Source organism: Canis aureus, chromosome 16 (assembly GCF_053574225.1).
Source record: "Canis aureus isolate CA01 chromosome 16, VMU_Caureus_v.1.0, whole genome shotgun sequence".
Classification (NCBI taxonomy): domain Eukaryota; kingdom Metazoa; phylum Chordata; class Mammalia; order Carnivora; family Canidae; genus Canis; species Canis aureus.
In genome coordinates this window covers 50,808,068-50,823,693 of record NC_135626.1, presented here as the reverse complement: position 1 = coordinate 50,823,693, position 15,626 = coordinate 50,808,068, and the positions used below count along the sequence as shown (strand labels likewise).

The following is a 15,626-nucleotide window of genomic DNA, read 5'->3' as shown; positions in this document are numbered from 1 at the left end:
CTTTTCATCTTGTAGTGGCCCCAAAACAGTGCCTTATTTGTTAAAGGCATCAGAGCCACATGGTCTCCTGATTTCTCAGTAATACTCCATAAAGCCACACTTGCTCTGGCTGTTTTGTCTGGAGTTAGGAGCTGCTTTTAAATTCAAGGTCAACTACACAGCTGCAGGAGGGGCCCTATGCTGCTCTAATTCAGGAATTCAGACCTTGAAATGCCAAAAGTGATAAAAGAGGATACAGTCCCCTTCCTTCAGCCAATGCCAAGGATCCTTGTTAAAGAGAATAAACTGTGTACTGATGCTACCTTTGGAATTCTTACTCATTCCCCCTTTTCTGTCTTTTATACTTACCAATTTATCATTCCCATGATCTGTCTTCACCTCAGAACTAAGTGGAAGAAATAAATCTGTTGTTGTATGCTCCGGGGGAGGTGCCTCCCCAAGAACTATCAATCCCTGCAAGTAAGAGAGAAAACCAACATAAGTGAATGGTATTGTTAAGTCACAAATTTAATTTACAAGTTAATATCACAGGAGTTAGGGGCAGGGGGACTGGTTTACTAAAAGCCTTTTCCCTTTTCCTATGATTCTGAAACAAAATACATTACCAGTAGTAGCTTTGCTTTCCCAAGAGTTATTTCAACATAAAGCCTAGCAGTAACAAGGAGTAAGACCTAAGTCAGACCTAACTTCCCCCTTTTCCCACTGAATGCTGTGACTTACATAACCTGTTACCTTAAGCATTTTAATCTGGAATCTTTACCCAAGTATGGTACTTTACACTACATTATTACTAGGGGCGCCTGGGTGGCTCAGGCTGTTAGGTGTCTGCCTTTGGCTCAGATCATGATCCCAGGGTCCTAGGATCAAGCTCCATGTAGGGCTCTCTGCTCAGTGGGAAGCCTGCTTCTCCCTCTCCCTCTGATTGCTGCTCTCCCTGCTTGTCTCTCTGTCATAAATAGATAAAATCTTTTTTTTTAAAGTATATACTATATTATTAACTAAACTATACCATAGTAGCAGAAGCAATGCACTTTTTAGTTAACTTAATCATAGATGTGGCTTATGGATTACTTTAAGTGCTGCAAATACAAATGTTAAATCAACTGTTATTTGAGCAACCAAAACTATCACGTGAGACAAAGGTGGAATAGTCCAGTCCCTACAATATATTACAAACTAGAAACTTAAAAACAAAACTGTTTCAAAGGCACCGGTTTCTCAGAACCATAAATAACACTCCAGATTAAGTTCCTGCTTCATGATTTCAAATTAAGATCTTACATTCATCCCGGGAAGTAAAAACTGTAAAAAGAAACTTAAAATGAGTCCACATATCCTATCCAGTCAGCAAGGGCCCAGCTTGGTAAAGGCAGAAGTGAGCTTACTGTGTAAAGCAAAAAGCTATACTCATGAATCTCATGCTGAACTCAAACAGAAGTAACCAAACCAAGTTTTGACACTGTGTAACAGAAAGACTGGGGTGAAAGTAACCAGGGCTTTGTGTCTGGGATCTCCTTCTCTTATCTAGAAAATAAGGAGAGCTGATACTAATCTCTTACAGGTAATTTTGTATTAGAATCACCTGGGGAAATTTATCAAGCTATACCTGCCCAGCTTCAACATCAAATCTACTCAGAGTCCCTGGGGTTAGGGCTGGGTATTCTACATTTTTAAAAAGCTCCACGGGTAAGTCCTTTTTTTTTTTAAGATTTATTTATTTATTTTTATTTATGATAGACAAAGAGAGAAAAAGAGGCAGAGACACAGGAGGAGGGAGAAGCAGGCTCCATACCGGGAGCCCTACGTGGGACTCAATCCCGGGTTTCCAGGATCGCGCCCTGGGCCAAAGGCAGGCGCCAAACCGCTGAGCCACCCAGGAATCCTCCCCCCCCTTTTTTAAAGATTTATTTATTTTTATTTATGATAGAGAGAGAAAGAGGCAGAGACACAGGAGGAAGGAGAAGCAGGTAAAAAGCTCCACTGGTAAGTCCTAAAGCAAGCTATAAATTGAAACATATTAGACTTGAACAGTCTTGACTCAGCATCAGAATCCCCCAGTGAACATCTTAAAACAGATTTCAGGACCTAGAGATTTTGACTGTAACAATTTGAACTCCTTAGGCATTATGACACAACTCCTGTGAGCCAGATGATCCATCCCTGGGGTCCTTTCTAACTCTAAAATCTCTATGAAATGGGATGCAGAGATGAAATCGGGGGTGGTGGTGGTATTAAAAAAGAACAATGGAATTCTATCTCAGTTCCAAAAAAAGGTGCTACAATACCCCCACTACAAGCAAGAGAAACACTACATATCCCCAAATAAGACTATGACCAGACTATGTAGATGAATTGGAAACTCCTCAGAAAGGGTTGGAAAAGACTCATCAAGAAATGTTTTCCCTAGCCTTCAAAATGAAGTTTCTCTGCTAAAAGAACTGCTGCTGCAAAATATTTTCTTGTCTCAATCACAAGCACTGAAAAAGATTTCATAAGCTCTACCATGTCAAAGTAAAAACTATTCGCAAAACCAGCTACCTTGCACACTACTCCCCCTTCTTAAAGTACTGCATTCAACATCTTCCCTGCTTAAAAACCTTAGTTACACTTAACACCAGTCTTAATACCTCCTAGAAAATGTTTGCCTATATGAAGTTGTTGCCACTGAGAGGAGGTTATTACAATATAGTTACTAGGTAAATAAATGCAATTAAAGGTTACAATACTACTAGTCCTTATGTCTTTTGTTCATATGGATTCTGCCCTTTAAAAAATATTTATCTTTCCAAAATGTCATTCATTCTTTCGAAGAGATTGTCAAATCCAAGTCCGGTCTCCTTCCAAGAAAATGTCCCTGGTTAACTGAGCCCTACTTATTTTATCTACATTACCAGAGTTCCTAAAGCATCATGATTATGTCCTACATTCTGTGTATGTGAATCTCATTACCAGAGCAGAACCTTAGGCCAATTTATTTACTGTTGCCTCAATATGTTCATTAACTAATATTAAGCCCCTTAAAGACTTAGACAAAATACAAATATATTTGAATCCCCCATACTCCCTAGCAGAATCATACACCAAAAAATGAAATGTAACAATTATTTTTTGAGTTTTAGGTTAAAATTTTTCCTTGAATAGGAAAGATAAATATAAAACACTGAGTTTATACTAATTACAGCCAGAAGCCTAAATAATCCAATTATCAGGTATAAAGTTACTCCCTCAGTTTTTTTCAGGTGAGAAGGTAAGTCAGGATATAACAGCCAATATTTCAGAGAGAAAACTTTTTCTTTAAACCACTGAGTAATTTCTTAAGATAAACACCTCTCTGACAACATGAACACTCTCCTGAGACTTATAAACAAAACCTGGTAGGAACCATTTATTCCCCATCATTTTATAGATTCAGAGAGGATGCAGGTTTGAAGGTCATGTCAACAGGTCAATCCATGGCAGAACCAGGGCTAAAGACTGGGTCAAACTATTCTTGTTCTTTCATTCAAATCAAGTCATCAAGTATCCATTTATCAACACTTTTTAGGGGCTGGGGATTCTGGAAAGGAGAGACAAATCCTTCCACCCCTGCACCCTCATCTGAATCCATCCCTGAAAGAGTACTTATATTCTTATACTGGGGAAGATAGATAATATACAATATAAATATGTAAATTTTATATAGTATTATCAGGAGGTATAAAATGCTAGAGAGGAAAGAACAGTGTGAGGATTAAGTTGGAGTGAGCACCTCAGGGCTCTTACAGCACTCTAAAATAAGACAGCAAGCTAGCAGACACTATGGTACCAAGACTGGGAGAGTCTCCCCATCTTTCACCTCTGTTCCTCAAGTCAAAAGCAGAATCATGCCCAGGCTCCCTAGGCCTAGAAAACCCCTACATAAGGATGAAAGGAATTGGGGTGCGTCATAGTTGCATGCAGTAGTAATACATCCTCATAAATTATTCCTTTGTGGAAACACAAAGCTCTCCTGTAGAGGTCAAAAAAAGGAAGAAAAAAAATAATATGAACTAAAATTGAAAAAGGAAGAATTGGTAGAAGGAATTATGCTAAGTCTGATTACAATTCCGGGGAAAAGAAGCAAAAAGGAAAGAGGAAAAACCAGTTATAGATGTGGGTTAACTGCTTCTATTTCATCAATTTTGTGTAACATATGGAGTCAAAGTACAAGATTAAAAACATCAATTTATAATACAGAATTAAGATGCAATTTCACATACTCCCTTCCCCTTTTCATTCTGAGTAGATCCATCTTCCTTCCCCATCTTAAGATAAACCAGTGATCTCACCGTAGATCAGTTCCACAGTAACTGTCTGGGACTACCTAGGCAAGACACAGCTGTCCAGAATGCCTTACATCCCCACTAAAATGGGAATGTCAACTGCTTTACATCACTTTTGAAGACAGGTGCATTTCTAATCTTCTCTTCCATTCGGCTCCTTTTCTATCCATAAACTTCAGTGCTCTTCCACCTCTCATTCCCAATAAATAACTGTGCTGTGTAATTTCACAGATCAAAGAGATAAAAGAAAAATGGTATGTTTTGTATTAGACATGGATGTTGAAGACTGTGTTAAGAAATCTCCTTTAGCAAGGGAACCCTTTTGGTCCCTGTGCTTTCCTCCTCAGGTTTATTTAGCACATACGAAATTTCAATAAATATGCTCAAGACAAATGATGAAGACAGAATTGCAGGGTATTAGACAAAATGCTTTGGAGTCAGATAAACAACCATGAGTTCAAATTTACTTCTGCCTCTTACAAACTTGTTAGCTGTAAGATTTGCTCTGTGCATTAAACACCACACATGAACATACCTTATATAGTACACTCTCCAGGTACATAGTTTTCTTTTCTCATTCTAAAAGACATAGTAGCATCTTTTTTTTTTGTTTAAGATTTATTTATTCATGAGAGACAGAGAAAGAGAGGCAGAGACACAGGCAGAGGGAGAAGCAGGCTCCACACAGGGAACCCGATGTGGAACTCAATCCCTGGTCCCCTGGATCACACTCCGGGCAAAAGGCAGCGCTAAACCGCTGAGCCACCTGGGCTGCCCCATAGTAGCATCTTAAAAAAACAAACAAACAAACAAACAAACAAACAAAAAAACCTCACTGAATATGAAAATTAAAATACAATAAATAGCAAGGAGCAAACACCCAGAGGAACTCCTAAACACTGTATCCTTTCTCCAAAAAGCAAAAGGAATCATTACTGGTACCAAAAGAAACCCTCAAGACTCTTTCAACCTGAAAGTTAATACTTAATTTCTGATTGAAAAGAACTTGGTAATCAACTAATGGTAGTTCTCCCTAACCCTAACGCTTTTTCTTTTTAAGGATTTACTTTCTAACATGTTAACATTAAGTTTCTCAAAGCAGCATAGTCCAAAAAAAAAAAAAAAAAAAGCCTCACCCTTTTTCCCCCAACCTAAGACAAATTATAACTCTACAGTTGACCATAAAACCTAGACTCATGTCATGCAAAGGTCTGTACTATCCAAGCAATCTTAGATACCATAGAGCAGTATGGAAATGGGAACATCAATCCACTTTATCAAAGCAAGGCAGTTAAAAATCTCACATTGTAATAACTTAAAAAGTAGTTAAGCACTTGGAAAAAAACTAACGAGCAACAGTCAAATGCTTCTATCTCAGCTCTGTCCTCACATGTTTACTTGACCATGAACAAACTGCTTACCCTTCTGGACCTCCACTGGTTTACCTTTAAATTTGTAAGTAATGGTAGGGCACTTAGCACAGTGCCTAGCACAGAGTAAATGCTCAAAGACTTTTATTATAGTGATATAAGACTAAATGCATGTTAACTTATCTTTGGGGTGAATTTCGGTGCTTCTACGTTATACAGGCATGAACAGTATCCCTCCGAAATTTATGCAACCCAGAACTTGTAAATTAATCCTTTTTGGAATTAAGGTCTTTGCAGATGTAACTGGGTTAAAATGAGTGCTAGTGTGGGTCCTAAATCCCAATATGACCAGTGTTCTTTTAAGAGGGCAATGTGGGCACAGACACACAAAATGGTCACATGACAAGAGGCAGAAACTGGAATGATGCTGTTATAAACGGAGGAACACCAAGGACAACCTGCAACCACCAGAAGCAAGGAAGGATTCTTTCCTAGAATCCTCAAGGGAATGTAGCCTTCCCTACACCCTGATTTCAGAATTCTACTCTCCAGAACTGTGAGAAAATAAATTTCTGTTGTTTTAAGTTTACCACTCAATTTGTGCTGTTACAGTGGCCCCAAGAAACTATACATTGGTTTTAAACAGACATTGGGTAAATATAAAATAATAAAATAATAAGGTTGTCAATTTTCTTGACGTATTATTACTTATTAGAATTATTCAATGTTTCCTGTCACAATCATAACAAACATTGTGTATTTAGACTCCAGACCAAGAAAATATATTATAATCTTGAATGTCTTATTTTACAGACCATGAAAACAGAGGCCCAGAAAGATTCAGTGACTTTTCTTTCAGAGCTTCTGTGGTAGCAAAGACAGAACTAGAACAAAAGATTATCAACCCCAAACCTGGAATACATAATGTTCTGAATAAAAACCTCTTGGATTATCAATATATACACAAAACTCCAGAATAACTACTTTCCGGATATTAGAAATATCTAAGACTTCTGAAAGTTTCCCAAAACTGCTTATCATTGCTGCTGAGTTATGAGCTAAAGAATAAAGCAGGAACCAAAAGTGAATTAAGAATATCTTCTCTGGGTGTCTGTCTATCTGGTTCAGTCAGTAGAGCACATGACTTTTGATCTCTGAGTTATGAGTTTGAACCCCAAGCTGGGTGTAGAGGTTACTTAAAAAAATAAAATCTTAGGGGAAAAAAAATTCAAACACAGCTAGTAAGACTGTAAACAGAAGCTGTTGCCAAAATACTTCTCTAAAGTATCCATTAAGAACATAAAAGTTCTTAGCTGAACATGTTTATTATAGTATACTTTATAATATAATTTTAATAAAAGGAATAATTAAAAGTTGCCAAGAAAGGTTAATAGAATGCAGCCAATAAAAATGTTTTCCCAAAAAACAAGAAAAGCACTCCAGTGGAATTTTTGGGATACAAACTCAGATGACATATACGAGAGGCTGGGGAACTTCAAACTCTTGTCATTTTATCTTGTCAGTTGGTCATTCTTTAGCTTTGGGCCTACTACTTAATTTAATGCATACGGTCCACAGTAATTTTCTGAAGGCTTTGACCAGCATTAAAGCAGAACAAAAAAGTGTTGTAACACTTAAGAGCAGCAGATTCAACTAGCTAATACTTAAAAAAAAAAAAAAAAATCTTGCAGGATTTTGCATACAAAAGTATGATTTTTATTTACCACTGACCCCTCTAAGGAGAACAGTGCCTGGTACACAAAGGCACTCACCTATTTGCTAAACAGACATCTTTTCTATGCACATTCATTCCTCAGTCAAACCCATATTGAGTAAGAGACTTTTTTCTAAGTTCATCTTTAAAAAGAAAAACTACCAGAATGTCACTATCAAAGATAAAAGTTCTGTAGGAATCAGGACTTAGCAGTTTGGAGGACACCAAAAAAACCCAAAATCTCAACACCAATGTCTAATTTCACTGGAACAATCTTTCAAGAGAAGCTTAGTCGTAAAATAGAAATGCACCTAAGTAACAACGCAAGATATCATCCTCCTGTCATCAATGCTTTTCCATATATATAACAAATAGTAAGTTATATCAATGGCTTACTTAATAGTCTCTTTTTCTTAGTTTCCTACTAGCCCCCAAATAGAACTGTTTTGTTCTAAACACATGTTCAATTTAACATTATATTCTAATAGTGTTGTCTCACTATACTAAACAACAGCAGGCCCTTAAACAAATTAAGCCACTATATCAGATCACATTAAACTCTTCCCTCTGACACAGTTAAGAGTTACTGAGGATGGGGAAAAAAGGGATAATGGTAATTTTTCACTGGGCTGAAAAAGACCAGACATTTATCTCTTACCTTATTAGCACGTATCTGTTTGTAAATATCTGTTTGCTGCCGAATTCGATATTCCAAGTCAGAAACATGAGCCTGAAGCCAGTTCCAGCGGCTGACAATAGCTGCTCGGTCTGCAGCCCATCTCCATTCTGACCTGCGCCTCCTAAAAGGAAATAAACAGTGAAATTCAAGAGTAGCAACAACATTTATACCCAAAGGGAATAGGAGGATTTTAACATCTAAAGGCTCTTACGTCACTTCTCCTAGTGCCAAGAAAAACACAAGACTTTATGTATGTATGTATGTACGCATGTCAATCACAGGACACCTATGGACAAAACCTCACATATAAGTAAGTCCCATATTAACTAGTTGAAACTGACTTCTAGTATCCTGATCCTGTGGCAATTTCAGAGAAGACATAGAAATATTCTCAGGAGACAGAGAAGTATTTTTCTACTTTACATAAGACATATAAACTAAAGATTATCTACACAGAAAATCCAAAAGACATCACAAATTAAGAATTCAGCAAAACTGTCAAGATTGGCATACTAAAACTCAAAGTGTTGTTATGTGCCAATAAGTAGAAAATACTCACTTTTATAAAGAGCACTATTCACAATACCAACAAATGCTAACATTATACATAAAACATTTTTAGGGAAAATAATAAAACCTAAAATCATAAAGGCCTCTATAAATGATGCGATACAATTTTTAATGGCATTTTCATATACATGTATAAATTCAGATATTTTTTAAAAAGATTTTATTTATTTCATCAGAGACAGAGAGAGAGAGAGGCAGAGGCAGAGGGAGAAGCAGGCTCCATGCAGGCAGTCTGATGCGGAAGTCATCCCGGGATTCCAGGATCATGCCCTGGGCTGAAGGCAGGCGCTAAGCCGCTGAGCCACCCAGGGATCCCCCAGATAATTTTTTTTAAAGATTTATTTATTCAGGGATCTCTGGGTGGCGCAGCGGTTTGGCGCCTGCCTTTGGCTCAGGGCGCGATCCTGGAGACCCAGGATCGAATCCCACGTCGGGTTCCCGGTGCATGGAGCCTGCTTCTCTCTGCCTGTGTCTCTGCCTCTCTCTCTCTCTCTGTGACTATCGTAAATAAATAAATAAAATTAAAAAAAAAAAAAGTTAAAAAAAGATTTATTTATTCATAACAGAGACAGAGAGAGAGAGGCAGACATATAGGCTCTATGGGAAGCCCAATGTGGGCCTCAATCCCAGGACCCCAGGATCACAGCCTGAGCCAAAGGCAGATACTCAACCAATGATCCACTCAGGTGTCCCAAATTCAAATAAGTTCCAAATTCCCTACGAGGTTTTTAATGAAAGCAGATGAACAGATCCAAAAATTCACAAGGAAATGAGGACCAGCAGTAGAGATATTCTAAAGAAAAACTGATGGAAACTGGCACTACAGACTTCCCGTAAAGCCATGACAATTATGGCAATCTAGAAAGACAAAGGAGACTAGTGAGACAAATACAAGGCCCCAAAATTTAGAACTGGATATATAAAAAGGATGACATCCATTACCAATGGGGAAAGATTGAACTACTCAATAAAATAGTACTGAAATAGCCAATTCTTTACATGGAAAAAAGTAAAATTAGTTCCCTTCTTCATGATATAATTCCTTAATTTTGGAATTCCTAAATCTGAAAAGCCACGCTCAAAAGTATCTTTAGGATTCCTTAAATAAGACACAAAAAACATTTTAGTTAAATTTCAACATACAAAAGATTTAATGAGGTAAAGGCAAGCCGCTATTTGGTAGAAGGTATCTCTAATACAAATAATTCAAGATCAAATATCAAAATATAGAACAGAACTCCAAACAGGTTAAAAAATGGACAATGTAATAACAGATAAATGGAGAAATCACCTAAGAGAAATCCAAATGGCCAGTGAGTACATAAAAATATGCCATACCCTGTTAGATTTTGGTCAAAATATTATTTTTTAAAAAAGATTTTATTTAATTAATTAATTAATTAATTAATTAATTCATTCATTCATTCATGAAAGAGAGAGAGAGAGAGGGAGAGAGAGAGAGAGAGACATAGGCAGAGGGAGAAGCAGACTCCATGCAGGCAGCTGGATGTGGGACTCGATCCCAGGACTCCAGGATCACACCCTGAGCTGAAGGCACTTAACCACTGAGCCACCCAGGCATCCCTGAACTTCTAATTTTTTTTTAAATTTTATTTATTTATTCATGAGAGAGAGACAGACAGAGAGAGAGACAGAGAGACAGACAGAGACACAGGCAGAGGGAGAAGGAAGCTCCATGCAGGGAGCCCACCATGGGACTTCAGGACTCCAGGATCACGCCCTGGGCTGAAGGCAGCACTAAACTGCTGAGCCACTTGGGCTGCCTATTTAAACCCAAATAGGGAAAAACCAAGTTTTGGTAAGATGTGAGAATCAGGAATTCATACACTGCCAGTAACAAAAACCGGCACTCCCCCTTTTAAAGAGTAATCTGGAAATACTTGGCTAGACAGAAAAATGTGCATACCCAACCATCATGAAATTCTGTTTCTGAAAACAAACCTGCATACCTATATGAAGAAACTGATTCACTGCAGTAAAAGGCTGTAATAGCTAAAAGTTACAATCTAATTTGCTAAAGTAGGGAAATAAACTAAGAAAGAAGTCTTTTCAGATACACACAAGTAGTAAAAGAATTTAATGGAATACTGTTTATCAATAGTTATTATTGTATCTATCAACATGAATAAACCTCAACAATACAGAACAGAAAAACTTAAGAAAACCAAAAAAGAATAAACATACAATTAGGACTGTTACCAGTACATAAATAGTAAAGGTATACAAACATGCACAGAACTAATACTCAACAAATTTAGAATCAGGGTTCTCATCACCTCTGGGAAGGGGAATGAAGTTGGATTTTAGCTCTACTTATAATGTAATGTGTGACTCCTCTTTTAAAAACAACAAGTCTGGGGCACCTGAGTGGCTCAATTGGTTGTCTGCCTTTAGCTCAGGCCCTGATCCCAGCATGCTGGGATCAAGCCCCACATCAGGCTCTAAGCAGGGAGCCTGCTTCTCCCTCTCCCTCTGCCTGCCTCTCCCCGTGCTGGTCTTAATTATAATTAAGACCAAGGATAGTAACAATATTTTATTTTATATGGTCCAAAAATAAGCCATTCAAGACAACCACTGTGATAAAGTATTGTCCTATTATTTCTCTGTTAGAAAGAAGGCATTTGGGGATCCCTGGGTGGCTCAGCGGTTCGGTGCCTGCCTTTGGCTCAGGGCGCAATCCTGGAGTCCCAGGATCAAGTCCCGCATTGGGCTCCCGGCATGGAGCCTGCTTCTCCCTCTGCCTGTGTCTCTGCCTCTCACTCTCTCTGTGACTATCATAAATAAATAAAAAAAAATAAAACTCCATACATTCTCTGAAACATATCACCTTGTCTTTAAAAAAAAAAAAAAAAAGTATAATTTTCCTATTTAAGTGACAGAATAAAAATGATTAATGTGTTAAAAAAAAAGTATAATTATCTAGTGTAATGTTGACTGCAAGTCTAGTTCCAGCTCAAATTCAGAAGAGAACCTCAAGAGGTTAAAGTAATAACTTCTGGATCATCCCTAAACTATAAAAATGTCTGAAAGAGGCAAAGCTAGTTAACCTGCATATCAACTTTCCAATATTCATTCCTCTACAAAGTTTACCACCTTCTGGGATCCCTGGGTGGCGCAGTCGTTTAGCGCCTGCCTTTGGCCCAGGGCACGATCCTGGAGACCCGGGATCGAATCCCACGTCGGGCTCCGGTGCATGGAGCCTGCTTCTCCCTCTGCCTATGTCTCTGCCCCTCTCTCTCTCTGTGGGACTGTCATAAATAAATAAAAATTAAAAAAAAAAAAAAAAGTTTACCACCTTCCTATCCTGTTAAATCTGTTGGTTTTTATAAGTCATGTCATTCCCAAAACTATCACAGCACTGAATGTCTGTCTACCATATCACCAATGCGCTCAATAAATAAACCTCAAGTCACTACTTTTTTTTTTTTTTTAAAGATTTTATTTATTTATCCATGAGAGACAGAGAGAGAGAGAGGCAGAGACATAGGCAGAGGGAGAAGCAGGCTCCACGCAGGGAGCCCGATGTGGGACTCGATCCCAGGTCTCCAGGATCACGCCCTGGGCCAAAGGCAGACACTCAACCACTGAGCCACCCAGGTGTCCCAAGTCACTACTCTTAATGTAAGTTACACACTACTTTTCCTAAATAAGCTCCCCTCAAACCTCATTTCTTCCTGTCATGTGTAAGGTACCATACAGCTCCTGTGGCTTTTCAAATCCTAACTCTTGAAGAAAACAAAGTATAAGAGAAGTCAAATATTGTAAAAGCAATTCAAAGACAAAAAGTGATTAGTAAAATTAACACAACATCCATTTAATGACAAGTGATTCACAGACAAAATTTGTTTTAACAACTGATAGTGGCCAGCCAAAACAAAACCCTAAAGTTGAAAACTAAAGAAAAGGAGATTTCTTGGCAAATTTACAGCACCTCCTCCTTAGTCACCCCTAATGGACAAGGAATCCTGGCAGTCTCTCCCAATGATCCTGAACTTAGTTCATAAGCCTTCTCATGACAATGTTCCAGGACACCAAGCTCTCTATATTGTCAAGAAAGATGAAATCTATTTGTTATCTCTGAATTTAGACACATCTTAACCAAAAAAAAAAAAAAAAAATTTTTTTTCCTTGTCTGATGGAGGAAGGGAAGAATAAACCAAAACATTTTAAAATCTGTGTGAAAGTCTGAGGCTAAAAAAGAAAATTACTTAAAATATTTCAGTTTACAAGAACTTTGATGAATAAATACTATTTTTCTCTGATAACAAAGAACAGCCCTTTTAAATTTTCCTAAGGTCAAAACTAACAAACCTGCTATATAGGTATTCTCCTAAATATCAATAATAAACTGAACCTCCTTATAATATTTCTTGGAAACTGGCGAATAAACTAATTAAAAATAGGCAGCATTAAGGGAATAGTCATCACAATTATGAATAATTTTCATTCTACAAATACATTTGTCATTTGACAGTTTAGAATTGGAAGTAATTTTCAATGGCAAGTTGCCACCATATTATAATGAATGAAAAACAGAAAACCCTGCCCCAAGTGTCCAAAAAAGTATTTTGTGCTTTTTTTTTGAAGATTTTATTTATTTGAGAGAGCAGAGAGCACAAATGGAGGGGGACTGGGGGAGAAGAGAAGCAGAATCACCACTGAGCAGGGAGCCCAAAGCGGGGCTTGATCCCAGGATCCCTAGATCATGACCTGAGCTGAAGGCAGACGCTTAATCAATTGAGCTACCCAGGCACCCTAGTATCTTGTATTTAAAAAATCTGCAATAGGGGATCCCTGGGTGGCTCAGCGGTTTGGCGCCTGCCTTTAGCCCAGGGCGTGATCCTGGAGTCCCGGGATCGAGTCCCACGTCGGGCTCCCGGCATGGAGCCTGCTTCTCCCTCCTCCTGTGTCTCTGCACCTCTCTGTCTCTATGTCTATCATAAATAAATAAATAAATCTTAAAAAAAAAACTGCAATATGGGCAGAAAGATCAACTGTAGCAAAGGTGAGAGGAATACAGTTAACAAGTCTGAGGTAGCTATGATGATGTTACCAAACTCCAGTGATAGAGCAGAACCTCACAAAATATTATTTTAAGAATAAGATCTTCACATCTCTTCTTTTCCCCCCATAACAAATACAACATGCCACAGAAGCTCAATTTACCAGAGGGAGATGTGGATTTCCTCCAAATGTTCAAAATGTAAATTTACTATTCTGATAATTTACATTATCAAAAATGAGATATTGATTTAATATTAGTCATATAGACTTCAAAAAAGAATACATGACTAAGGCAGCACAAGGATAATTACATATTGAGAATTTGTTTCTAATGTAGTCTTTATGAATGATGAAGAAAAAGATGCATTCCAACACAGATGAGTCTTTCAACTCTCTCTTGTTGCTTATGCTGTGCTAACAATTAGTGAAATTGTTTTACTGCATTGCCTGTGCAGGATGCTAGAATGCCTTCTAATCTATTATTCTGCTATGAACTTTATTCCAGTTTATGCTAGAATGTTTGTCTATAACTACCAGGCTACTGCTTGAGAATTCATTTTAACTCATATTTTGCCCCTCACTTTTATAAAAGTTTTATTGATAAATTTGCTTTCCCTCCATGTGCTACATAAAAATCCATTAAAATTTTACATTATGGGTTGCTTTTTGGTTACCTAACTGCAGGAAGATACAGTTCCAATGTTTCCTTTGGTAATACCACGTGAATAATAAATTGTAATGTTGCCAGCTATGTATCAGTATTTATTTGTATAAAATAGTATATGCCCTATAAATAGATTTCTTTTTTAGCTATGTGAATTTATAGTTTAATGGTTCTTTTTAGAGGGTTAGAAGAATATTACCACATATCTCGAACTTAGGAAATTTTACAGGAACCCCTATAGAGTATTTATAGTGCTGACTTGAACAAAAAACTATTTCCTCTAAAAAAGCTCTTATATTTATAAATACTTTGAAACTACATAGTGGAAAGCACTTGAAATTTTAGGGTTCACCTTACCTGCTGGCCAATGTAGAAAATGAACAGGTGATTTCTGTCTTTAATTTTCCAAATCATCTTGAATGGTAATGTTAATGGAAATGTTTCATTAGAAGAGGAGAAATAGATCAACACAGGGATTTTTGTGTAAGGAGATTTAACCTCTCTTTAAATGTGGCAACCAAGATCCTCCTATATTTCTTACGAATTAGGAATTACACACTAAATCCTCAAAGGTGTCACTGACAAAAACTTTTTTTACTGCACCTTAAGAAGTAATGATCTGAGTCACTTAACTCAGAGGTGGTTACCACTGATTTTCTAAAATAGAAACATTAAGGAATGTAATTTCTGCTAACAGAAAAATAAGAATTTGCAATATTATGTCCCTTACTATGCCCACTGTCAACTTATTGTCAATGAGTTCCAACAAGAGATTACTAATATACCAACTCTATTTGATAAACCCTATATTCAATGCCTATAGTACTGCCACAAATAGCAGACCAACAAGCAGCAGTGACAGATACTTCTTTTTTTCTCAAAGATAAAGTACAGCAAAAGCAGACTTATCTGAAAGGAACACTAAAGCTAGGCATTGAACCACATCATATTTAACCTACTGCTGTCTTTAATGAAACCACCTAGTCCTATTCCAAGATGGAAAATCTGTAAATCTAGCAGAACAGTGCTGATGGATAGTTTTCCCTGATCTATATATACATTTTGTAAGTACAAGGGCGGGGGGTGGGGGAGTGGGGACAGGACAGGACAGGACAGACACGACAGAGGGAGGGGAAAAGAGAATCTCAAGCAGGCTCCATGGTCCCAGAGTAGAGCCCAATGCTGGGCTCAATCTCACAATCTCAAATCCTGTACAGTAATTTTTAAAAATTTTCATTAAACAACAATGAATAGGCTGGAAAGGCCTAAATGGCGGTGATTCCTCTTCAATTCTGATTTCATT

The 15,626-nt window shown here is 37.6% G+C and overlaps 1 protein-coding gene across 6 annotated transcripts in view; it reads right to left on the bottom strand.

Annotated features, from left to right (window-relative positions):
• Positions 1 to 15,626, bottom strand: part of KANSL1 (KAT8 regulatory NSL complex subunit 1) — a 185,785-nt gene that overhangs the window by 45,876 nt on the left and 124,283 nt on the right. For all 6 annotated transcript variants that reach the window (XM_077853998.1, XM_077853999.1, XM_077853993.1 and 3 more), the window contains 2 exons: positions 8,044 to 8,185; positions 349 to 453 (listed from right to left, as the gene is read on the bottom strand). In XM_077853998.1, coding sequence (XP_077710124.1) covers positions 349 to 453; positions 8,044 to 8,185 — 247 coding nt within the window. The remainder of the gene's footprint in view (positions 1 to 348; positions 454 to 8,043; positions 8,186 to 15,626) is intronic.